Source organism: Zonotrichia leucophrys, chromosome 1A, assembly GCF_028769735.1.
Source record: "Zonotrichia leucophrys gambelii isolate GWCS_2022_RI chromosome 1A, RI_Zleu_2.0, whole genome shotgun sequence".
In the NCBI taxonomy this organism is placed as follows: domain Eukaryota; kingdom Metazoa; phylum Chordata; class Aves; order Passeriformes; family Passerellidae; genus Zonotrichia; species Zonotrichia leucophrys.
In genome coordinates, this window is record NC_088170.1 from 44523278 (window position 1) to 44550193 (window position 26916).

Genomic DNA, 26916 nt, shown 5'->3' on the forward strand with positions numbered 1-26916 from the left:
TACCAGTTAATGTTATAATTTAATAGGCCATTTATAGTCATCCAAACATTTTACTCAATACTGTTATGTACAAAATCCACTAAAATAAAATAAACAAATTTAAATGTTATCTTTCAGATAAGATGTAAAAGTGCAATTAACACAGGCAGAGCTTTTGCAGGAATATTACATTTCTATTAAGTTCACTGCCTACATAAGAGCCTAACAGGTATACTGCCTACACTAAAGTGAATGAGGATTTTTTTTAAATTAACTTTGAATAAGCCTGGTAGTTGATAAATAAAGGTTTTCTGCCACAATCATAGCGCATACACCCAAAATGCATTGCACATTTGTTTCCATAATTTTCAGTTTTACTGACTTTAGAAATTAAAGTAGAGCAACAGAAAGATTCATTAAGTTCCAAGAGTAATTGACACTTTAAATCTTGTAATGAGTGTGCACAAAACAGCCATCCTGAATGGCTTTCCCCGAAATCCTGATAGCTTTCCAAAGATGTTATTTACCCTGAATCAACGTTCTGCCTTTTCAGTACCAAATGGATTTTCTGAAACAAGATTTACATTTATCTCTCATGCATTACTTATTCATAATTTGGAAAGAAACGGCAAGCCTTCATACATGTCAGCCTTTAATTTTAACCAGTCCTGAAACCTCTGCAAAACTGATTTTTCTTGTGTTAATATTCTTGCAGCTTTTCTCAGTTTTTCTTCATTTCGTTCTAAATAACGAATTCCATCTGTCTGCAGCTGATTGAGTTTCTCTTTACGGCTTTCATCCAGAGGTATGTCTTCATTCATAAGAGGGTTAAATCTGAAATAACTGTCTGGAGGTAACAGTGCATCCAGCATGGTGTGGACTTCTGTATAGAAAACAAATGAAGAAAACAGTTCAATTCACATGAGAGAATCAAACAGCCCTGCAAGTGATCTGAACAAAAACTGTTCTGGAATGACACAGTAAGAGCAAATATGTGCTGCTTTGCTGAGTAAACATTTTGCTACCACTGCCTCATCGAAACCCCTTTCTCATTAGAGGACTTGTAAATGACCTTGTAGCTCTGTTTACTCTGGAAAAGATTCATCTTTTATTCCAAGACAACTTCACTGGTATGACAATTAAGTGAGCTTTGTAGCTATCTAGATTTTTAATTACATTCCATTCCTTAACAAGAGCCTATCCTGAAGAGCAGGAATGTAACTTCCATATTCCCATTTCAGGATACCTGTGATTTGTTACACTTAGTACTAACAGAAGTAGGTATTATGAAAACAACAGGTATGTTCTTCTGCAATCTCAAAGTAAAAATATGTAGGACTAAAGCTTTATTTTGTTTACAACTATTAATAATTCTTTTAATATATTACTACATATTTGAGGCTTGAATTTAATATGCATTTGATTTAAAATATTCAAGTTAAATTATATTACTTCAGTTAACTAGTAAAACAAAAAACTATGTAATTCATTTATATATTCTTTTTTTATAACCGGTTTCTTTCTCCCTTTAGATCTTTTTGTTGGCTCACTTAAAATTCCATTTCTATCACTTCCTTCAGCATTCTTTCTATCTTCTTTGTATTCTTAACATGTTCCTCCATTCTTTTAAACATTTATTGACATATAAAAAGTTTGAAGGGAAAAAATAATCAGGTCTAAGATAAAAGCAAAAGATGCTTGTAAATCTGAAATAATCTTGTCTTGGCCTCTCCTCCTGCAAATTACTCAGCTATGTCTGTTCTTGTCTCACCACATCCAGTCTTTCTTGCCCTATTTAATACTCTCCCTTTTTTCCTTTGTAATACAAGTTCCCATTTGCTCAAATCTACTCTCTTCTCTTTCAATTTCTTTTCCTTTGGTCTCTGCAATGAACTTCCCTTTCTTCCTTTTCCCTTTAAATTTCTTGCCTCATTTTTCAGCTGCAATGAAACTTTCTGACAGAAAGTGGACAGCACATATTGCTTCCCACAATTCCCACTGCCTTTCCACAGCTGTGCAAAAGTGAAAAGGCAATCCAAAACCTAGTTTTTTCCTACTAGTGACAGTCAGCTGACAGAGACTATAAAGCAAGGGATCTAGACCACAAGACCACTTCTTGTTCCCTGGCTTTTTGCAGTATCACTTTCCTTTGTAATGGGAGGGGGAAATTCTCTGTGTATCAATATTTCCTGTTTACAAAAATAAAACAGATGTAAACTGCTAGTGACAGAGTTCCAGTGTACTTCTATCTAGGAACAGAATTTATTTTAGAAAACAGATGCTTGGCTCTTCCTGACAGCAATGGAAGTCATCAGCACTGGAAGATACAGTACAGTCCTTGGAAAAGTACAGATATAAAAGCATATTTTCTGAAGGTGTTGAAAATAAATGTTCTATATTAACTACTAAGCATTTCTACATTATGAGTAAAACAAAATATAAGAAAATATTATTTTAAAATGAATTCCTGATTATGCCTTTTATCCTAAAGCTCAAGTAAAAATATTTATTCTAATAGTAATACTGGTACTAAATAGTAATACTGGTACTAAAACTATACACAGTAAGTTACAAAGAGACCTGCTTTAATTCAGTTTCATGGGGCTGGTAGAGAAGAGAAGAAGAAAGACAAAAGTTTGAAAAGTTCTCTGAATTGGAGCTATAATTCTAAGAACCACAAATAACACTGAAGACAGTCACAGTACAAGTATATCTTAAGACACCAACCTTCTGTATCAGTTGCACTGTTGATAACATTCGCCAGTTTGGCTTTCAGACTGGTGTGTGTGACGTTGGTCTTTACCTCACTTTCATACCGACCAGTGCCCAACGAAATCAGACACTGCAATGGAACATTGGGCCACAGACACTTGCACTCGTGAACTGCCAGCGCAGAAGGATTGTTTAGGAGCAGACCTCCATCCTGTAAATTAACAAGAAATACAAATATTGGTCTATACATAACATATGATCACAAAAGAAACTGCAACTCTAAATTAAACTAGCATAGCCCTAATATACAAAACCAATGAAAACTTGCAAGCATTAATTTCCAAGTTTTGTGAAATTGAACTGAATCTGTTTGTATGATAAAGCAGCTTCCTAGCTTGGCCTCCCAGGCACTGGCAGAGCAGCTGGTGGGGCTGTGCTCAGTTCTGCTGCATTATATACAAGTGGTATACTGAAACAGAACTGTTCACTGGACTCTCTAGAGAAGCTATGACTTCATTTTTGAAGACCTTTTCAGTAAGACGGATACACATATTAACAATTTCTTAATCAAAAATCTGCCTCTTGAAATGCTTATTAGTGATATTACACGGAAATTTTCTGTAACAAAACCCAAATCGCTACCTGAAGATTCCAAAACAAATTAAAAAAGAAAAATCACAAGAGCTAAGCTTGGCCAAACCTTACTTTGTAAACACAGTCATTACACAAGATGCTACAGCTTTGATTTAAGAGTTGGAAAGTCATTTAGGTTGGAAAGAACTTATTGAGCTCATCTGGTCCAAGTGCCCTGCTCACACAGGGTCAGGTACAGCATGCTGCCCAAGGCCATGTCCAGTTGGGTTTTGAGTATCTCCACAAATGGAGACTCCAAAATCCCTGTGGGTAACCAGTTCTAGTGTTTGAGCACCCTCACAGTAAAATATTTTTCCTGTGTTCAGATGAAATTTCCTGTTTGCATTTACACCATAGTCTCTTGTCCTACCAGTGGGCACTACTGAGAAGACCACAGCTTCCTCATCTTCTTTCCCTCCCACTCTTGACTGGTACACATCTCCTGCCAGAGTCTTCTCTCCTCTTGGCTGAATAGTCTCAGCTGAATCAGTCTCTCCTCATAGGAGAGTCCCTTAATCATCTCTGTGGCCCTGAACTGGACTAACTCCAATAGACTCATGTCTCTATTGTACTGGGAAACCAGAGACAGCACTCCAGATGTGGTCTCAGCAGTGCAGAGAGGAAGGGCCATCCCCCATGACCACTGGCAGCACTGTTGCTGATGCAGCCCAGGATGCTATTGGCCCTTTTTACTGCAAATGGGCATCACTCATGTTGAGCTTGTTGTCCACCAGCACCCCAAGGTCCTTCCCTGCCAAGCTGCTTTACAACTCAGTGTAATGAGGCTATTCCTCTGTATATGCAGGGCTCTGCCTTTTGCCTTTTTCAGCTTCATGAGAATTCTTCAGCCTGTTGAGGTCCCTTTGAGTGGTGGCCCAACCATACATGTAACAGTCATTCCTTCCATGTTTGTATCATCCACAGAATTCCTGCAAGTATCCTCTGTCCAATCATCCAGATCATTAATGAAGACACTAGATAGAATTTGTCCCAGTATAGGTACACCTCTAGTGTCTTGTTTCCAATTGGACTTTGTGACACTGACCCCAGCTTGGGCCTAGTCATTCAGCTAGTTTGTATCCACCTCACTGTCTCTACCTAAACCACCTTTGTCAACTTGTCTCTGGTATTATGGGAGGTAAGTGTCAAAGGCTTCACAAAGTTGAAATATCCAATGCCTTCTACTTGTCTACCAATTGCAGATGGCTGCCAGGGTTGCTCGATCATGAGTAAACTACTTTATAAATCCATGCTGACATCTCATGAGCACCTTTTTGTCCATGACTTTAGAAGTTCTTTTCTGGAGGATTTCCTCTATCATCTCCCAAGGGACTGGGACTGAAGTCAACAAGCCTGAAGTTCCCCAGAGCTTTCTTCTTACTATTCCTGAAGACATGAATGGTATCTGCTTTCCCAATAGCCATGATAATTTCAAAATAATCAAGTCACCTCACAATGGCATCGGCCAGCTCCATCAGCACTCACAGGTGCAGCACATCACACCTTATGAATTTACGTATGATGAGGTCATTTAACTGCTCCCTAATATGGCTCTCCTCCCTCCAGTACAAGTCCTCCTTGCACCAGACTTTTACTCTAGCTGCAGGGGCCTGGGATTCCTGAAAGCCATTTTTACTGGTATAGACTGAGACAAAGGCAGCATTAAGCATCTTGGACTTTTCCAAATCATTTGTCACAAGCTCTCTTGTCCCAGCCAGTAGCAGGCCCACTTTTCTCCTAGTCTTTTTGCTGTTCATGAACTTATAGAATCTTTTGTTGTTGCCCTTTATATCCCTCTCCACACCAGCTTTTGTTTTCCTATCCCCACCTCTGCAAGACTAGACAGACATCTATACTTCTGGGTCACTTGTCCCTCCTACACCTTTTGTACACTTCCTTTTTATGTTGAAGTTCAGTTAGGATATCCTTGCTCATCCCTGCCTGCCATCTTTGCTTGATTTCCTGCTTATTGGGGTGGTGGTCCTTTGCTGAATTTGGAGGGAGTGATTACAGACTATCAGCCAGCTCTCCTAGACCCCTCTTCTCTTCAAGGTCATAGTCCATGTGATTCTTCCAAGCAGAGCTCTAAAGAGAATGAGGTCTACTTTCCTGAAATGCAGTGCTCTAGTCCTGTTTTTTCCCCCTGCTTCCTCCCCTTACAATCCTGACCTCCATTATCTCACAGTCACTATATCCAAGGCTTTCTTAAAATTTCACAGCCCTGACCAGTTCTTTACTCTTCATAATCACCAGGTTCAGCAAGGCACCTTTCCTTATTGGTCCACCATCAACTAGGACAGCTGCTGTCACCAATGCACTTGAAAGATCTCCTTGGTGGCTTAAGCTCTGCTGTACTGTCCTTTCATTAGGAATCAGGATGATTCAAGGTCCTGCGAGGAGCAGCCCTGAGGATATGAGGCTTTTCTAAGTTGTCTGAAGATCAGACTTCAGCCCAATACTACTAGGAACAAATGCCACTCTGGAATTGAGGAGAGACATCTTTCGCTAGCAACATTTTGAAAGTGTAGGTGATGAGGCTGAGATAAAATACTTCAGGAGTAGTAAGAATCAGTGTTAATGACAGTAAGCCTGAGAAGCATTCAGATAATGAGATTTTGATCCACTGAATCTCAAGAAGTACATTCAGCACTTCCTGGAAGTAAAATGACATTAACTCCAACCAAGAGGTAGATTAATTTGAATTAAACAGAACTTTTTTTTTTTTTTTGCTGGGAATGCCTTAAAACCAGCAATTACAAAGACAAAACTTAAGCTTGAGAACATTACCAATAGCAGAGATGAAGATAGCTGCATCCATTCAGAATCCATACAAACAAGTAGAGTATAAAAGAGAGTATTTACTATAATAGGTAAAATGCAAGCACTCCCTATATTCTAAAGTTCCCTTTTCTGACCATATCTGACCATCACATAACTAGAACAACAAGGAAAAGCAACTCTACCCAGGAATAGGTTAGAATATAAAAGGTTTTAGAGATGAAAAACATTTTATAGAAACTCCTTGTAACTACAGCTGCACCAGATAAGTAAAACCAGGATTACTGAGCTTAGTTTTTTGAGTTTGCTTTCTTTTAATTAACCTTTCATTTCAACCTACAAAAAGCTCTTTGAACCCTCTCTGGATACCATTCACCTTGCTCAAAACACTAAATACACAGCTAACATGAACGATCTCTTCAGTGCCTATTATCCTTTGCTCATGTTTAGTCTAGCAAACTAAATACAAGGATGTTTTTGTCCTTTATATAATTCCCCATGAATCTTTATATAAAATCTTAATAATTATTATAGTGCTGCTTAATCATTTCTTTAAATCCTAGATTTAAAACATGCTTACAAAATAATTTCCACTGATACTGTCGATATAATTAAACATGACTGCTACACCATGGGAAAATTAGTGTTATCAGAAGTTTGAGGGTATACCCTTATACTAGAATACTACAATACTTTTGTAATGCTGATAAATAAAAGATCAAAGGAACATAAAATATACGTACCAAATGTGTTTGTGATGATAACTAATGGCTTTGTGCGATGATTTCCATATTTAAATGTTCTCCAATTTAGGTTTGTTGTAATGACAGTAAATTCCTAATGATTTGCAGTTTAGACACAACCTCTAGCATTTATACAGATAATAGACACATATCAATTTTTGAAAGTTAGAAGCAGGACTAAGAAAGGCAACTGACTTGTTTCTTCTCCTCCAAAGAAATTATGAGTGATAGTAACCACATCCTAATCAATACTTCAAATATTACTCTGTTAAAAAGCAATGTTCATCATACTGCTTTTGCTTACAATGATCAACTACTAAAGGAGCAAATAATGCTGTTAGTTAAACTGTACTATTAAGGACTTGTTGAAGGAAATACTGCAGTAATTTATTTAAATCTGCAGCTCCAGAAACAATACAGTAATGCAAAAAGCTGAAATTCTTGTGAAAAAGTATTTTCACCATTTTAAAAATTAGTTAAATTTATGTGCATTCAAAGAAAATGTAAACAATAAAGAATTTTCCATTCTGAAAATTAAAGAACAGAAGCTAACCCTTCTGTTTCTGAATAATTCCTCTAACTTCATAAAACTGGAAAAAAGCCCATCCCAAGATGTCTACTGAACTAGAAATACAGAAATATGAAAGCCAGATCTAAATATTTAAAAATTAATTTTAAGAAATCATGACATATGCTTCTCCATGCTTGCCCTTGAGACACATGAACAGAATTCCCAAATGATTGACTCCACAGTTTTGTACAAAAGATACTGAGATCACAAGAAACTTCACTGATCCTTGTTTTGGAGAGCTGCTAAATCTGCAGTCTAATTTTTTTCTCATTCTGTTGAACTTATTCTATAGCTATAAAATACTATATAAATGCATCTAAATTATTTATAACTTACTAATTACAATATTTTATTGTAAGCATTGGGCTTTTAAAATATATTTATAAAAAAACATTAACCAAAATGCAATAAACTTAAATACTGAGTGATGGCCAGTAGTATGGAATGTCTTGGTAACTAACAAAAGCTTCCTCATCCATGCTAGACTCCATGAGCTTTCTTGCCACTCTGAACTTCCGTGCAATTAAACAACTTGAAGTAAACAAGGTAAATTTATCTGATCTATGGCTACAGAGATGCAAGATCAATCCCTGTTTTTCTCAAAACAAAATAATGAAAACAAAATAAGGATCTTTATACCACATATGATGGTGCAAAAAATCATGTTGATATAAAGTGATATTTTCACTTATAGAATAAGCTTCAAGCTACAATTCAATTCTACAAAGCATTGTTAACTTTATGCACAGCCCTAAACCTTTTTGGTTCCTATTAAGTTTAGCAATTCCTCTTGGACAGATGGAATGTCTTCAATGTGTCACTCCTTTCCTCTATATTGTTAGCTATGACCCTATGGAATGGTACTGCCTGTGTGCACAGAGAGCCCATACAAACAGAATATTCAATAAATTACACATTATTGACATACACTGGGTCTAAAAGCAAAACCAATAGATCAAGAGAAGCGCTTATCCCCTTTTATTCAGTATGCACAGGGCCAGACTAGGGACAGATACTTTGTACAGCTTTGGACACCCAGTTAAAAAGTACTGAAGAACTGGAACACATGCAGTAAAGAAACACTAAGATGGTTTGGGGCCTGAAGCACGTAACATACAAGACGAGATGCAGAGAAGTAGGCTTGCTTACCCCATTGAAAAGGGAAAGCCAAGGAGGAAGCTAATCACAGTGTTCCACTATCTAAAGTAGAAATACCCAGATTCTTTCAAAAAGTACAGAGTAAGAGCTGGAGCATCTGTGGAATCTCCATCCTTTGATATTTTCAAAACTAAGCTGGGCAAAGTCCTGAACAACCCAACCCAGCTTTGAGGTTTAGCCTGTTTTGAACAGGAGGCTGGAACAGATAACCACCTGAGGCTCTCTCCTCCTCCTCTAGTTTTCCTAAGGCTCTACTCTATTTAAAGAAATACTGCATGAATCACAGATGTATGTAATTTTAGCTTTTAAACAAAATTACATCTCCAAATCTATTCTTATTAGAATTCGAATTTTGTCAGTCCAGTCTCAGTCTTGTGGAAAATGCAAAATTTGTAGTGCAAGGAGAGGTTCTGGTTGGCCCTTTAAGAAAAAATGTATTCACCAGAAAACATCAGAACACACTGAAGAGGGAAGGGGTGGAGTCACCATCCCTGGATGTATTTAGAAGACATTCAGATCTGGTACATAGGGATGTGGTTTAGTGGTGGATTGGGCAGTATGAGGTTATTGACTGGACTTTGTAGGTTTTTTCTAACATAAATGAGTCTATGATTCACACCTTGCAATCTTTAACAGAAAGGGTAACTTACAGGAACTTTACAAATGACTAAACTGTTGACCTATATCCACAACAGGTGGAATTGGCCCAAGCTTTGACTCAGAACTCAGTGTTGGGCAAACAGGGCAGATCCCTTTTTTCTTTCTGTTCTCTCATTCTTGCATTAACTGGCCTTCCCTACATTTCACCCTCTCTTCTCATTTAGCTAGATCTCAAACCAATCGCAAACTCTCTTTTTCACTTCCCAAACACACATTTGTCATCCCTTCCTTTCTCTGCTGCTATGCTCAGTGCAGTGGCAAGTGCCAGACACTGCTTCATCTGCTGAACTTTGCAAAACCATTCTACACTTGAGTCGACTTAATTTGCTGGCAGTACACCAAAGACAAAGTGCTGGAGTAGGAATGCTAATGCAAGGAGATACTAGAAAAGGGGATATAACTCTCCCAATGTCATCAGGCAGGCAAGTAGCAAAGAAAAAGGCTTCTTAAAAATTTCTAAATAATAAAATAGATATTTCTAAATTAAAACTAATGGAAACAATCAAGTAAGTTAATATTAAAATGGAACACAATAATAATAGAATTGCAAAATTGCTAGTGATAGCAAAGCAGTGAACTCAGGGACTGTGACATTGTTTTCAGTCTTTTGTCAAATGCTTTGCAGGTGGTAAATATGCAGTTGTTCTTTTTTATTTAATATCTTATTCCCAGATGAAGCCAATGAAATTTTTTCACATAGATTTTTTCACAAAAATTCCTTAATACAACAGTAACCATATTTTTGGAGCTTCTGGTAGGTAACAAGGAGTCTAAAGTTGTAGCTAGTATTTTCTATCAGTATTTTGATAGCTGCAAAATGATCAGGCAAGACTCCCCCTGTTACTTGACTTACAGATCTTCAATTATTTAAAGCAGGAAAAATGGACCTTTTGTAAACAAATGCTCCAATAAAAACTCTGATGGAGATACCCTGCTTGCACAGTTTGAGAGGTAAAGAAAGGCCTGGTTAAACACTGTGAAACAGATGAGTGCAAATTCTATTATCAGAAGGAAAAGAGACTGGGAAGTCTGCAAGAAAGTATTCCAGAGCACATGGGAGCCTGGTAGCAAAGGACTTTCTGAAAATCTTGTCCTATTTAAATTATTATGGTAAATGGGCATGAAGTCACCAGTGATATACTTAAGTCAATACTTTGAAAATAATTATTTGAAATTAAAATACTAAAATTCAAAAATTATACTATACCATGGGAGAGCAGTTGTTTCTCACAAGAACATTCTCCACATTCATAGGCTCTCATTGCACTTCCTAATTCTGTCAGACTCAAGTTGAGCCTTGTAACTGTTCTGTATAACACCTTGTGTGCTGCACGGTTTCATTTAAATTATCCTAAACTTTGTGAATAAAATAATCTAGCACTGAATGAAGGATATATAATGTATGAAAGCCAAGAGTGAGATTTGGAAGCTGAGTTTGTTGGCTCCATAGTAACCACTTCACCTCACTGCCTATGCAGACATGCTTTGCATTTTAGTTCACTCTTACAGACTTGCTCTGTTGCTTACTTTCACTGTCTTTGTGAAAAAGCAGAGACAGAATTAGTACAAAGCTATCACAGGAAACAATAGGCTAAGACTCTGAGTGGACTTTTCAAAAGTATTTTTTAAATTCTATGCTTAAAGTCAACATAAATATCATAAATATGCAGCTTAAGGATAAGTCTAGTTGCTGCAAATGAGTTTGAGGAGTTGCTGCATAGTAATAAGGGATTACTTCTTAGAAAAACTAAAATAACTGCTTTAAAAACATTTACTCTATTTCCCAGAAGTAATGGGCAAAATAATTCTGTAAAATCATCTCAATGCATTTATGTACGTAGCAGTGAACATCCTCAGAGTAGAAGACAGGAATGAGAAAGGGGAGAATTCTTTCCCTACCTAAGGTAGGAAGGTCTATCAATCCAGGTAACTTCAAGATTGACATCCCAGCCTAGTCCTCTCACTGCTCTGGGCATCCAGTGTCATTATGAAAATGTCAGTAATTGTACCCTAAGCTTCAAGGCTTGCTCAGTAAAGCATCACTGGGCTAAAAAGTCATAGTTTTTGACAAGTGCTCTGTGAAAAAGAAATCTATACATTCAGATTTAACTGTACAATAAACTAGCTCCCTATAGCTTCAGCACAAACATAACCTTTTCAATACAAAGATTAAGTGATTATGCTGTTCTGTTGCATATATACAAATATGTTTGAAATATACATGAATTACGGCTTTCCTCTTGGGAGTAATCAGTCAGACTGATCACAGTATTACTGAGGACAAAACTGGTGAAGAGAAGCTCCCAGTAAGACAGGCAATCTTTATTTTCCTTAAAAAACTATTTGGCAAAATACAAAAAGTTTTATAAACATGAAACAGGACAGAAGCAGAACTGTTTTCATCTTGCTGAAAAGCTGTGGATGGTGGTGTCAATATTTCTAACAAATCTCTGTCTAAAATGTACAGTGAACAAGAACAATTAGATTTTGCTTCATTCTAACAGTATGTTTCACTTTGTTGTTTGAGTGAGAAACTTATTTAAATAACTTCAGTCATTTTTTATAAAGCACACAATGACCTACAGTTGTCTCCTTATACAAATATTTAATCAAATTTATTCAGGAAGATTCACCCTTGCTTTATAATATGCTAAGAAGCAAACTCCTGGGGTCAACTACATACAATTATAATATATTCTGCACTATGCTGATTCCCAGCAGAGGCCCTAATTGGTGACAGATATAAATGCCATCCTCCTACACACCAAATTTCTAACAATTACAGAAAGAACTAATTCCCTTACTTAGGGAAAGCCAGAGTGCTCCTTTAGATTCCTGAAATAAGCACCTTGTGCTCATTACTTTCAAATGCTGTCTCAAAATCATGATTTATGTTTAAATAAAAAAATAAACACTTAAGTTACTAGAAAAATAAACGCTTAAGTTACTTGTCATAAAGAGTGCAGTGAAAAAGGGATTTCCCTTGAACAGGCATTGGGAAAAACATTTGTAGAGAACATGAAAATTAGATGCAGTGGCATTTATATTATTGAATGACACCAATACTAAATTTCCATTACTGCATTATTTTACATTTTTTATTTTTTAAAGAAAATATGAAGGTGCATTAGCTGTATCTCCTGCCACAGCAGTTACAGAGAGACATGATACTAAGATTACATGACAAAATATAAAAAATAAATTCGATAACATTTGAAAATTTACTGAAAAGCTTCTTTTTCAGTTCAACTGTTTTCCCATACAGTATTTATAACTTTTCCCCCTAATAACTAACAACACCATAATACAATTGGCATACACCCAAATGTCATGATCAATGCTTCCGAGAACTGCCAATACTATTGCTCTAAAATGCAAAATATTCGATAATATATTTTACATTCACTAGAATGAATGCCTGGCTGAGGTTGACTTCTAGGTGATTATCTTGAATTATTAACTCATCCTAGTGAGTCATTAATTCACAGAAAATGACCTGCTGCTCTGAAGACATCACTGAATTTATGGGTTTATGTCAGATACAGAAAATGTATCCTTACGGGGTACTGAGGAAGTTTACTAAATATTAGTAGACATCATGAAAGGAAGAATTGTTTGGCAATAAAATATATATTCAGGCATTTCATTAAAAGCATAAGTTGTGCATGACAGATCTTATTACATTAATTCTGCAGCTAACAACAGCACACATCACAAAAATAGTATGTATTTTAACCATGCTTCCCAAATGATGAATTGGCTGTGATATTACAAGCAAAGATCAGAGTGTGTAACTGACCCCAGACACAGGCCCAAACTCAGGGTCTCTTATGATACCTTTGAAGCATGGGTAAGTTAACAGTACAGTTAAAAACCCCAAAACCAAAACAACCAACTAGATCCCCCAACCCATGGGTCTGAATAAAATGCTATATTCAGATAACTCCAGGATACTCAAGTCTAGAAGTTTTGTCCTTGCTGACAACATTCAACTTAGGAAGCATGTAAATACTCTATTTGCTATGGCAGAATATACTGGACTAAGGAGAAAGCTGCACCACGCAATTACATTAATATGAAACCTCTACAACTGAGAAAGGAATCCCAGATATGGAGATAGACAAATCTTTGTGAAATGTGACCATGTTAAATTTTCAAAATTTCTAAATTCTTTAAATTTTATTTCCCAAGATAAAAATGGAAATATTTAGACTCAATACATTTTTACATCAGGAACTTGATCAATGTTATTGTTATTACATATTGATATTAGTTTTCCTAATTAATTGGTCTACATTTTTAGCTGCTAGCTTTTTAAACAACAGTAAAATGTCAGGAACTTCAAAATGCATTGAGAAAAATACAGAAAGACTAGCAGTGATCCATAGGGAATGTAGGTGGCTCATTATTGGATATGTCAATTAAAAATGTTACTTAAAACATGTTGGTCATTCATCTGTTCAAAACCATATAACAATCAATGCTGAAAGCTAATTCTACAGTCAACTGTCAAATCTAAATATATTACAGACTCCACTGATTTCTACCTTTTCATTGCAATTCCAAACTGAAATTGGATTTCCAATTATAGCCCTTTATTTATAGAATTTTGCAAGCTACCTAAATTTCTAAAGACAATTTTCTCCTTTACATGTTGACTCAAACATTACATTTCATTTCACTGCAACTGAAATGTATGCTTGCAGCTAAAGGATTTGATCTTAAAATGGACAAAAATATATGAGATAATGTGAATTCACTGAAGATAATTGCTATGAAAGATTCAGGATTTGGACATGAACTACCTAGTACCTGTATCCACAGTGGAGGCAGGTGGATGGGGAGTAAGGACTGAAGGAAAAGTTCTGCACTTTCTCAAGTCCCCTAAATTAAAAAGTACATGGCTAAATGACAAAATATAGTTGGTGTCAGAATCATCATGAAAAAGCTCTGAGTAGGGAACTATCACACAATGATTTAAACCACCAACATATAAATTGTAAGGCAACATATAAAGGCAAGTATAATTCTAAGCTGTATCTTCCTCTGAAATAGGAAACACATCATACTGTTAAGGTAACACGGGTTCCAGCCTGACCAAGTTAACGCCTCTGAATTTTGTTTCTGATTTAGAAGAGCTAACTTTGACTCCAATTCAATGTTGTGAAATGTGTCTTGGGTCATGCAAAAAACACACTGAATAGTCCAGTTGCAAGAAAGATTACTCAAAATGCAGCAGGTGCAGCACAAGACCATTAGGATAAAAAACAAGAACAGAGTCTGTTCTGAAAAACTGAGACAGACTCAAGTATTTAGACTACAAAAATTTTAAAAAAGATGAGTGTCTTTATATAAGCATCAGACACATTAAGCACCAGACCACTATATATATCAAAATCAAGCTTTCCTTGAGGGAAGAGGCAAAAGTTTATCAATAACCACACTACATCCTTGGGCTTTTATTTGCAATGAACATCACAAGGCTATTTTCTTTGGAAATATGGCCCCATTTAAGTCTGTGTGACAAATACACAACCTAAGAAAATGAAAACTATAAAATACAGATAAAGTTTTCTTTTTGATCTAAGAAATGGTGGCTGCAACATCAGAACATGAGTGTAGAACCTAGATTGTCTGTACAGAGCTTACTGAATGGACTCCGTTCACAATCCTCCACTCTACACAGCCTCCTCTGATCTAACAAGATTTGTTTTACAGCAAATATTAGCTGGTCAACAGTGTCGCTGAAGATGGACTCAAAAGTCTAAGCAAAAAAATAGTTAAATGAGTACAGCTTATCGAGAGCAAGGTTTTGTTTCTTCTTTTAAATAAGCCCTCTACATTAGGAAAAGATCACTCTGAAACAATTGAGATAAAATTAGAATGCTTCCAAGTTATATGCCTAAACAACAGACACTCTCAATTTCATTATACTAAACAAATCTGCCAATAATATGTCACTTAGCAAGCCCCTGCAGGGAATCTTACAAGCAGTCTGCTCTGCAAAATACCACTGGTACAGTAACCACAGCAATTTCACAAAGGCTGGTAAACTGCACAGTGCACGTCCACCTTCAGAGCTGTTATCCAAACCGATGGAATCCATAAGGGAGAAAGAAACACAGATACCCATGTAACTTACATGTGCCAGTAAATTCCCTCTTCCTTAAACAGTAAGCAACACAGCCTTGATTGCTGTAGGCAAACGTGCATGGCAAAAAGTAGACAGAGAAACAAAGAAAGAGCTGATTCTATCATTGTGAGAACAAGATACACCTATTAAACTGCAGCCTGCAAAAGCTCTGGCGCATTCTGATCACCGTGGCATATCCTAAGAATGAAAAGAACTTCAATGTGACCTATATTCTATGTCTTCTCAGAGCCTGGGAAGCACCCTTGAATCTAATTTTAAAAGCTACCATGTAAAACCAATTAGGGTAGGGTGCACTAAGTGAATCACTTTTGAAGGCCTCTCCTGTAACAAGCTATAAGGATGAATTGGCTTTACAGATTTGTTACCTAAAAAGATAAAAGTTTGAAAAATATGCAGAAACCATGAATTATCTTTTTCCAATGAAGATGTGACTTCAAATTTTAGTTATAATTATTGTACTACATATATTTTTTTATTTTTAGGTTGTATTCCCATCACATATCCTGTTACATCTGCTTTATTAAAACTCCACTAACAGACCAGGTGCCAATTTAACTGCTTTACTATCTGATCTTGCTCAAAGAAAACACAGTTATTGGAGCAATATTATATATCAACATCAGCACTATAATAAATGGAATTGTAATACAACAATGGATTCATGGGAAGCCATCAAGGAAAAAGTGATCAAGTCCTTTGCATTAATTTTGGTGTATTTTATTTGAGAAAAATACGTGGTTTTGTTGAATTTACCACCATCACATACACAATCCCTGCTGCCCTTTGAATTAATCCTGTGGGGCGAATTTAGTTTGTACTGTAAAAGCTATTAAATGAAGTCTGCATAATGATTTTCTTAAATTCTAAATTGCTCTTTTAATGAATTTAATTAATAATTTCCTCAGCATACTTTATTGTCTACTGAAGTGACATTATTGAATACCTCAAATATTTTTCACAGTACAAGAAAAAAAAAGGCAAAAAGGACACAAGATAGATACAAGAAATAACACCCCTCTGAGGGAAGCAGAGGGGGAAAAATACTGGATGTAGCAGGACTGAGGTTAAGAGCCTTCAGTACTTCAAAAATACATTTTAAAATAAAGGAATTAACATGTGGCAATACAGCTTCTACAATGTAACATCATGATTTGGTCTCTCTTAACTTGCAGGGTTCCTGGAGATGTTACAGGGATTAAATCCCTTTGAATGTTAATGTGTTCCTCTTTTGAACCACAAAGAATATTAATCCTACTCCCCTCATCTACCAACAGCTGCAATGTTTTTTCTTACTTGACAGAGCAGAACCAGATAGCATGGCATGATTGACCCAAATGTAAATATTGCTGTTTGCAATAACTGATGGCTTTTTGCAGAAATTTAACAAACCAAGCCAACAGCTCACCTGCAGCATAAATAAGTGTTCAGGCACCCAGAAACCTCTTTCTAAACAATGACATCAGAAAAACTGTAAAACTGATTTATTACCTTATTAACAAAATAACATGCTTTACACTGAGAGTGCCCAGTACAGGAAATGAAAGTGAAATGTTTCAGTGAAAGGGCATGTATATGCACACAAATACACACTCACATGTAACTCTACAATTATGGAAAAGCAAGTCAAAGCCAACAGTTCAGTTCAGCCATGACTCCATCACAGACATCTGGAGTCATATCTAAGAACTTTAAGAATTCATCTCAACCCTATACATAACTCTCATTCAGCCACTTCATCCAGTTTGTGAAAGGACTCTGATTCTAATAAAAGCTAGATAACATAAGACATGAATATGCAGGATGACTATTAAAAAATCCACTAAATTTCCATTATCAAAATAAGTATTTTCACACATTTGAAGAGTCTTCAGCCAGATGAACTGCTAGAGTGTTTCTCATTCTCATTTAAAGGCACAACTGAAAGCTAACATGGAACACAGTCTCTATATAATGCTTAAAGAGTCACAAACTTGAAAGCTAGGAAACAAATACTGTACTTAGTATTCTGAATTTTCACATACATTTTGGATAACTCTGTTCTTGGAATTGTTTAGAAACATTAACACTTCAGAGGAAGGCTATATATAAACTAGTAAGAAACTAGCATAGTTAACGTTCAGAAAGCAGATTATGATGATTAATGGAAGTTCCCAGTCAATGAAAAAATTCTTAAAACACCATCTTTCTGACACTATACTGCAATTTTGAAGCCTTTGGCATAAAGCATTATTTACACTTAATGCACACTGTGCTGATGCCCTTTTCAAAAATCACAGTACTATCAAAAACATCTAACAATGTTATGCTTCATTTATTTATGTAGTTCAAAAGCAGTTCAATCTGTTAGGCAGTGTACATACAGAAAAGAGCAAGAATTTCCATATACACTACATACTTACTACTGGCCAAGGAACTTAAAATTACACTTGCAGTGCATTTTCAGAATAAAGAAGCTTAACAAGAATCTACTATTCCCATATTTATGATATGAACTATAAGAACAAAGAGTTACCAATATTAACATATTGGTAAGAAAGCTATTTTAAGAAGGAATATGACTGCATTTGGGATTCTATTTATTTCAAAACATATTTATTTAAAATATATTTATATTTATTTATGTATTTCTTTCAATTCATGTTGACTATTTCAGCAGACGTAATACTTTTGAATATCTTGCTTTTTCCTATGAGCTACCATTAATTTCCAGGAAAATAAAAGTAGCAGTCTGCTACATGCACAGAGGCTCTTACCCCAGGGTTAAAACAAGGCAATTCAAGGTTGTTTCAGAGTGTGCAGTGGATTTATAATCTCTGCTAGAAAGCTGCATGAAGACAGTTATGGAGCATTTGCCATGTAGCAACTTGGTACATGGTACTTGGACATCCACGTACCCCCCATACAAATCAGATAATTATGGAAAAAGAGATGTGGCAAGAAAAGTGGTATGAAAAATGTAATCTGGGGAAAGAAAGCATGGCAGACATGAAAGATGGTTTCTATAAGAACTCAAATATATTGAAACATTCCTGGCTGGGGAAAAAAGATTTTTCAGATTATATGAAAAAGTTTGAATCCAAAAATTTAGCAACTTGTTCTACTACAATAAAGGGCTTAAGTACTGAGAACATATTTAGTTCTTTACGGCTGAGAAAGGTGAATTACATCCTAAGCAGTAGCTTTCAATAATTACAATACATCAAACAGAGAAGAATGGTGAACTTGGGAAACAGGGTTTGTAAGGACAGACCGAAGGGCTTTGTCCAAAGACTCTTGAGTAAGGAAAAAAATAAGTAGACTTCATTCCAGTTCTGCGCGTCTGAAAATACTGAATCTGATCTCTATTGACACCAATTATACACTTCCTAGTCCAGAAAACTGGATGTAAAAGTGAAATAGATGAAATAAGTACCAGCCTTACTGCATTTCACACAAGTCTGGCAATTCAGAAACTATGTTAAGATGAAGAACTGTGTAAAGCACTGTGTAGAAGTTGTAAAATCATGTTGTTTATTTAACTATCCTTCATGTAAAAGCACAGATCAATTTCCAAGTACTTTCAATTCAAGGAAAGAAAGGGGGGAAAGGTGAAAGAGAAAGAAAACTTCTTTACATAGGTTAACACTGACCCATCCAATCAGTTATGGAGCAGCTTGGAACAGCTCCCAAGGCTAAGGTAGCTCCCTTCCCAGTTTTGCTTGTCCAGATGGAAGATGAACACACTTCAGGATTTCAAGCAGAGCTTTGGCTTGGAATCTGATGTGTTATTCCACTTTTAGTTCTAAAAACCTGTCAAAACTTATTTGCTTATTTCAGATAGTAGTTGATTAAAATGTTTTGAGGCTAACAAGATGCACTGTACCAGGAAGGTTGTGGGGGGCAGTCAAGGGAGGGAGGGAGGAAGAGTGTCCTAAACTAAAAAGGGAAACAATAAAATGCAAGAAACTTCAGTCTCCCTTCCTGAGCCTGAAGCTGAGGCCTCCCCCTTCACCCCTTAATTTCTATGCAGCTTTTAGATAGCTGAATTATTTCATCACCTTATAAATGTTGAATCAAAATATGGAAATATGCTGTCTTTATTCAGATAAAATTCTACCTGTTTGTTCACTTGTACACATGGTGTTTTTTTACCGCCTCTTAATCTAATGAATTTTTTTCTATTTCATCTTACACTCATTTATCTGTTAGCCTTTAAATTTCAGGACTACTCAAGAACATTACAATGCTAAGGATATTACACAGTGTTCTAATGGACACCATCAGAAATTCTGTATGTGATCCAGGTACATCTTATTACTCAAAACATGCTACTTGTTTTCCAGCATTTGAGACTACTGCCATCATATGAATTAATACAACAGAAATGCAACAGATGCTTCCATTAAACTTAAGTGTCAATCCTGTGCTCTCTTTGTTGAAGGTCTCTGGTTCAGTCACCCTTTGTAGTCTTTTCTGCCACAGATCTGCATCGGGTATTTATTAAAATAAATACTAATAGTTTTTAATTAGTATGCATTGCAAGATGTATTCTTTGAAAACCTGAAGAACTGCAGAATAATACAGGGGCACTGGAGGACTAAAACCCCATGGTTAAAAAACTACTAAAGAAATTAATTTGCTTTGTTCTTTACTTATCAGGGTCACCAAGAGAGGCTGTAATATAATAAAACAGCATGCAGTGATGATAGGAGACACTGCTTTATCCTCAAGGGAATTTCTTTTGCAGTTGTCCTCTCGGTTTAATCTTACTTCTGTGGCATCTCTTACTCTTCTTACTAGCTCAGAACTAGGGTAAAGCTGAATAAGCTATCAATGGAAAGAATTAAAAAGTAGACCATAAACTGAATTTGTGCACTAATAAAAAGAATGCTGAAGTGTATAATCAGTTTTTTTCACATTTTACAATACTGTTAGATTTTTAAGTTACACCACCTATTTAGTGAAATAATGCTCACCAAAATACCATTTGCAAGCAGGAAGTCAGAGGCAATTTACAACTCATATAAGGTTTTCTCCCAGACAAAGAAAGGAATAGCAGAACAGCTTATATTGAGAAGACTAAGATTTTTAAGCCTTTCTAGTTCTGTAAAGGCTATAGAAGCTAAAAATATCTTTTCTTACTCCATCTGTCCTAGATTTCCTTTGTACTACCAACTCATATGCTTAGTTTTGATTCAGAGATTCAGACCATGTTTTTTCTCAGGTGTAAAACTGGAAAATATTTACTCAAGGAGAAGATTTCAACTCACCTGATGAAGATCACTGCCCAAAACATATTCCTGGAAGTAACCTGGTGCAGCAGATGATGCTCTAATTGCTTGCCACAGCTTATACTGACAGCCTCCCATATAATGGGACTTAATGCCAGGAAAATGGTTGTAGTTTCTAAACACAAATGCTTTCAGTGGTGTTCCTCTGTTTACAATGGTGCTTACTGCAGCTACCTAGCAAATGAGGAGGAAAAAAATTAGTTATATATGATGATAATAAACCATAATATGAGAATGAAAGCTTCCCACCATATGAAATTCAATGTTTACATTAATGCACTTTTGGAATCTTACTCGGTTCATTATTTATTTACATTTTTTAATGTCTAGCCAAATTTTAAAAGGGAAAGTAAAACACAAACAAGAGACCCAAATCCCTAAATAAAATGCTATTTTAAACCTTCAATTAATTGTTTCCACTGGTTATTCTGTTTCTACGAATATCTACAATATTTAAACAAAATGCAGGTGTCAACTATGTGATTTTTAAATACTTTTCCTTTTGAAATAGTATTTCATTCTCAGAAGTCTGTAACCAGCAATACAACACTGCCATTAAATATGAATGTCAGAACTGTCAATCCATTTCTTTCTCCAAGAAAATGATTACTTTATATTGCAACCAGAGTTAAAAAATTGTAGTAAGAATCTCTCCTGCACAAGAATCAAAGTCTTTCAAGGATTTTTTGTAAGGATACTAAAATGTCAGTAACAAAAATCACATATGTTCATCTAAGTGAAAAGCCAAAATGGTATTTCCATTGAAAAAAACCCAACTATGACAACAAAAAGAATGTATCTTACACATCTAATCACAAGGAGAAAGTACATGTAGTGATGGATGAGTGTTAGAATGTGCAAGACCTTTAGAGGTGATGCAGCCAGCCTGGCTGGCACTGCCAGAACAACACTGCAGCAGCCAAGTGGGTGCTCAATTCTATCTTGTTTACTGTTTTACAGAGTAGGGTGTTTTCATGAAACGTTACTCAACAGCACAGCTGATGCTGTGATATCATTGTATGCATCTTCACTCTTCATCTACTTAATTTAAATAATTTTATTCAATGTAAATTCATCCTCATAGAAAACAAAAGTGTAACTTCTACATTACAATGCAAAAGCAAAACTGCCTGATTCACCCTCCATCATTTGATGGAGGAAGGTTCCTGTTTTTCTCAAAAGGAGGGTTTAGTTCTAAGCACTACCAGAAGCAGTAAGAAAAAAACTTCAGAAAATATAATAGAAAACTTATTAAAAGGATGCTTTCATTTTTGACAGTACCCATATACACTCCATGATGCAGTCTATGTTGCAAAGTGCTCAGCACCTTCTGGAAAAACCCATCTTGTAATGAATTTAGCAGCAGCAGAGCACAGAACTTTGTGGTTTATTTTGATTTTGCTGTGCCTTGTAAAGAGTGCCACCACTGACAGCACTCTAAAGAGATTAGTGGGAACAGCTAGTTTCAGCTCTATTTATATTCACATTTTATTTCTGAAGAACATGGAAGGAAGCCAAAGATCCCAGTTCAAAGATAACTTTCAAGTCAACACAGGATAGCTGCTCTCTCAGAAAGCAACATACCACACCAGCCTTTTCATGTCCTTGTTTTAGACACGGACTAGGAACGCAGTCAGTAAGGCACACGTTTCTATGTTTAGAAAAATGGGAATATCTTCCATTTAACAGTAAAGCATTGAATATAGTGCTATGACACCAAAACACCTGTTAATTACAGATTGTTCTGAAATATATCCTATTATATTTCGCTTCTTTCTTCACACCCTATCCTTCACCAAAAATAAAATACCCTTGCCTTCTCATCTTTCACTCTCATGCTGCTGTATGTAACACCCCTCCTATGACTTAGTGCCTTTTCCATCAGACAGGAAGAGATCTTGGGGCCCAAGAATGTGAATGGAGAAAACCAGGTACTCCAAACAAAGTGAGAAGAAACCCTGCCCTCTTCCAATACAGTAACACAGATCACAGCTGACAGGACGGAATTTCCTGATGCTAGAATTTTTACATGATAAAAATGAACTGGGCACAACACCAAAATGTTGACCCAGTATTTCCAAGCTTACAAGTTTTTTTAAAATCTCTGCAATATATTCCAACTACAAGTAATAAAAATACCAGAAATTGCTGCCAAAATTTAAGAACCTAATTAATTTTTATCCTTTAAAAGGATGGGTTATCCCATATAGAAGCCTAAAGAGCACTTCAACACTCATGCTGTCTATCCAATGTTCTTCTAGGTGTAGAATTTACTCAGAACTCTTAAGAGTACTTGTGAAATATACAATTAGTATTTACCTTAGAAAATTGTACTTACCTTTGGACATTTGGACTTTCTTGCAGTTTCAATCATAAGATTTGAGCCCATTTTTTCTCTAAAAAAAGTGTAAAAAATTGAAAATGCTCCATCAATTTAGCATGAACAAGACAAACAATTTATCACCTTTATTTCTGAGACCTTTGCATTTAAAAGAACCAATGTTTGTATTTCAATTTAACAATCTCATTTATACAAGTGACTTCAATGGACTGACACTTCAAACCTTCTAGCCTGCTGGAAGTAAGTCTGAAGAGTGACTGAAGAGGTCTTGATTCAAATTACTCAGTTCACATACCTAACCATAAATCATTACGATTACTCAACTACATAGTTAGACAAAATACTTTACCACATTTACAAATCAAAAAGTCAACATCCTTATTAAGTGGTTCTACAGTAATGAAAAATTACTCTTCTGTAGTTACAGAAACAAAAGCTACAGAGAGAAAGATGTGATTCCATAAGATTTAGAAGAAAGTTAAAACATCTACATATAGTCTTCCATAACAGTAATCCAATACGCATTTACCATTCCTTTCTGAGTTAATATTTGTTCACATGAATACATTTTCATAAATCATGCTAATGGTCAGCACTGTAATTTCTCATCATATCAGGGTCAGTATTCCCATTGTTAACTAGAAGATAGTCCTTCTGCACAGTAGAGGAGACTGGAGCAGATCTGCATACTAGTCAGTGATCTCACCTCACCATCTACTTCAACTTTGATTTGCTTGCAATAAAGGTATAAAGGTATAATAGAGAGTGGGTGGTCACCAGTAATTATTCCAAACAGGCTTTCCTTTAAATCAGCAAGCTTTCTTCCTCCCAAACACTGGTGGTGCATCTGTCTTACTTTGCAATTATGGTTTTCTATACTGCCACACTTTTAAAGTAAAGATAATCCATGTGCTGTTATTATAAGATCATTCATCTACAGCTTGCACCCATGACAGGAGGGAGTAGCACTTCCACTGTTAAAAACAACATCTCTATCTATCTACTCAGGTCAGAAGACAAAAGAAGCTTTAAAGGCTGCCATAGCAGCAGTCCTCCATGCAGACAGTAGACTGTATGTGCAATTAGGACAATTTGCTCTTCTAGTGGCTATTTGTGCTTGAAGGATGGCTGCATACGTGTCCTTGACAGGGAGGTAGGAAGGCGGACAGGTTCCAGTCCTGCGATGGAAAACTCCTGCTGACACAATTCTTGTACCTGTAGCAGTTTTGTTTTTGCTTTGATTCTAGTCTCAGAATCACCAGCCAGAAGGGGAAGAGTGACATCTGCACTCATTAACTGATTACAGAAGGAGATGAAGGCACACGGAACCATGAAGTAGGAATAAAAGAAATGGGACTGACAGAGGTGAGATATCAAAGCCATCTACTGATTTGCATCACTTTCATTTATTTCTGCAATGTCTGTATTGAGTATTTTTCCTAAACCCTGAATGCAGAGATTAAAAAAATGCATAAGCAATATCCTCTGCTTAATTATGGGAACCATCAAACTGAGTAACTATCACATCCTATTTTCTATGAAGGCCAGAAAGTGATACTCCAGAGTAGGTACAAGAAATCCTTTCAACTACTGTGCAACTTCAGACATTGCAGTCTAAGGAGAAAAGTTTACTATCACTTCCACATATACTTTAGTTCTGTTGCTACCATTAATACTGTAACTGCATATTAAATAAATGTATTTGTCTCACTGTTTAATATTCTTTTATGAAGTCACAGCAGAAGTAATTCCACAGTTTATTCACATACTGTGTTAAAAAAGAAAGTGAATAGTCCCCTGTTATCCAGGGGGACTACTGAATAGTCCCCCTATTTCATTCAAAGAAAACAAGAAACTGGTAATTCTCAAGATGCCTTACTATCTCAAATTACCACTTTTAACTCATTTGCTTTTGTTAATAATAGACACTTAATATGTGCTGTCTTTAGGACACTGGTTACTTTTTCCCCTATCTTGCAACAGAAATATTCTCTAAAATGGGGAAAGTAGGACTGTAAATAATACTTTAAATGAAACTGTATTGTAAATGAAATGGCACGATAGTATTTTATGTATTTTCAATCTCAACTGTCACACACTGAATCATCTTGTCTGACCACAAGCATACAGATGTTTCATTAAACTGCCCGTGACAACCCAAATCACTTTTGATATTAAAGTCACTTTAAATCCTGTAAGCATTTTACATTTTTCCACTCATCACTTATTATGCCATCCTGTTTTTCCATTTATCTACTTTGTGTCTGTGACCTATGTCCTCTAGACATGACCTACTTAAAACAACGAGTCTCTTTCACAAACATTGCTCTTTCATTGCTTCAAGTCACTAATATTGCAACACTTATTTCAATATTGTTATGAAGAACATATTGTCAACCATATGCTGGAAGAAACATTCTAATGGGCTACAGCAGTGATGCAAACATTTTGGACAAAGAGCACTCAGTGCAAAAGGCAAAATTGTAACTTTCACCCTCTTCTAACAGCAACAGTAGTACCAGAAAACTATGACATCTTTACCAAATCTACAGAAGAGACTTTCATACCATGTGCTGGTATGGAATGTGTTACCCATCTAGTGACTAGAGAGCAGTGCCAATTTATACTTCACTCTGCAAAACAAATACTGAAGTATTATTACTTGTATTCCCAAACACATGCATTATCCATTTTCCTACCAAAGGAGAACACGTAATTTTTATTCTACACTTCATACAGTGACTGCTTCTCAAGACTATAAATTACCAACATGAGATTTTAGCTAGCTTGTGAAAACTCCTAGCTGCTCACCAAATTTCTCCAGTAGTTTCTTAAGACAGCATGCAAGAAGAAAATTTTATATGTCAACAACAGTCAAAAGAAAAGAGAAAATTTGGAACTAAAAGCCAGGTTCTTACAAATGCATTCAATATAGCATTATATATACTGATATGTTGTAAGTAAAATCTTCTGCATAATGTAAATCATTAAAACCAGTCCTCAAATTGCTGCTCAAGAAATACATAAGAGTTAAAACAGACATACATAGAACATATGAAACCAATTTCCTAAAGTACTCTGAATGAAATGTCAGTTAGCCAAAATTAGCTCTCATTTTCTGAAATGCAAGTTATAATATACCCCATGAATGCATAGAACATTAGACCAATGAAACATCAACTTAATTATTTTCAGCAAGAATACCTTCTGACAGACAATAACACCACTGATATTGTGGTAGGACTAAACATACATTACATGCCTGTACACTGTCAATGGATTGTCTCTATTTTAAGCAAGGCTGACAAGTTACCATTTAAACTACAAAAACACACACAGCACAAGTAAAGCTTTTAAATTCAAAACAAAGCATACAGCAGTTTCCCCATGCTGTAACAATGTTAGACCTGACCTTCAATATTGCTGTAAAGAGATACTATATAACCCTACAAATCCCCACACCACAGGGAAGCCTCTAGGAATCCCTTCAACAAAATGATGCTGTGCAGGTATAGCATCTCAGCATTGCGGGTGACCAAGAAGTCATTTTTGATCAGCAAATTTATTTTTTAATTTACTCCATGAATAATATATTAATTGCCTGCTTTTGTCTATTGCACAGGAGTAGAGTTCTTTACCTCCCTCATGTGCTACATGTAGCTGCAGAAAAACAATAGTATTTTAATTAAAGCCATGTAAAGTACTTTCATATTAGGTTATTGTGACTTTCACAAGACTTCATTTAATCGGGTGGGCAATGAAATGAGGGAACACAGAGAAAAATCCAATTTCTAAAAAAAACACCTTTAGATACTGGAGAAGAAAAGCAAATGATATTAGCTTGATAAATGTATTTATTTCTACAAATACGCAAGAGCACAGAGAAGAAGTGCTTAGAAGCTTGTTTCTCCACTTCA

General features: G+C 35.8%; 1 protein-coding gene across 2 annotated transcripts in view; it reads right to left on the reverse strand.

Moving 5' to 3' along the window:
* PNPLA8 (patatin like phospholipase domain containing 8) overlaps positions 1-26916 on the reverse strand; it is a 36995-nt gene continuing 10079 nt past the window's right edge. For both annotated transcript variants that reach the window (XM_064702631.1, XM_064702632.1), the window contains exons 7-10: positions 22997-23054; positions 20638-20832; positions 2707-2902; positions 1-862 (exon numbers count right to left, since the gene is read on the reverse strand). In XM_064702631.1, coding sequence (XP_064558701.1) covers positions 588-862; positions 2707-2902; positions 20638-20832; positions 22997-23054 — 724 coding nt within the window. In that variant the 3' untranslated portion in view covers positions 1-587. The remainder of the gene's footprint in view (positions 863-2706; positions 2903-20637; positions 20833-22996; positions 23055-26916) is intronic.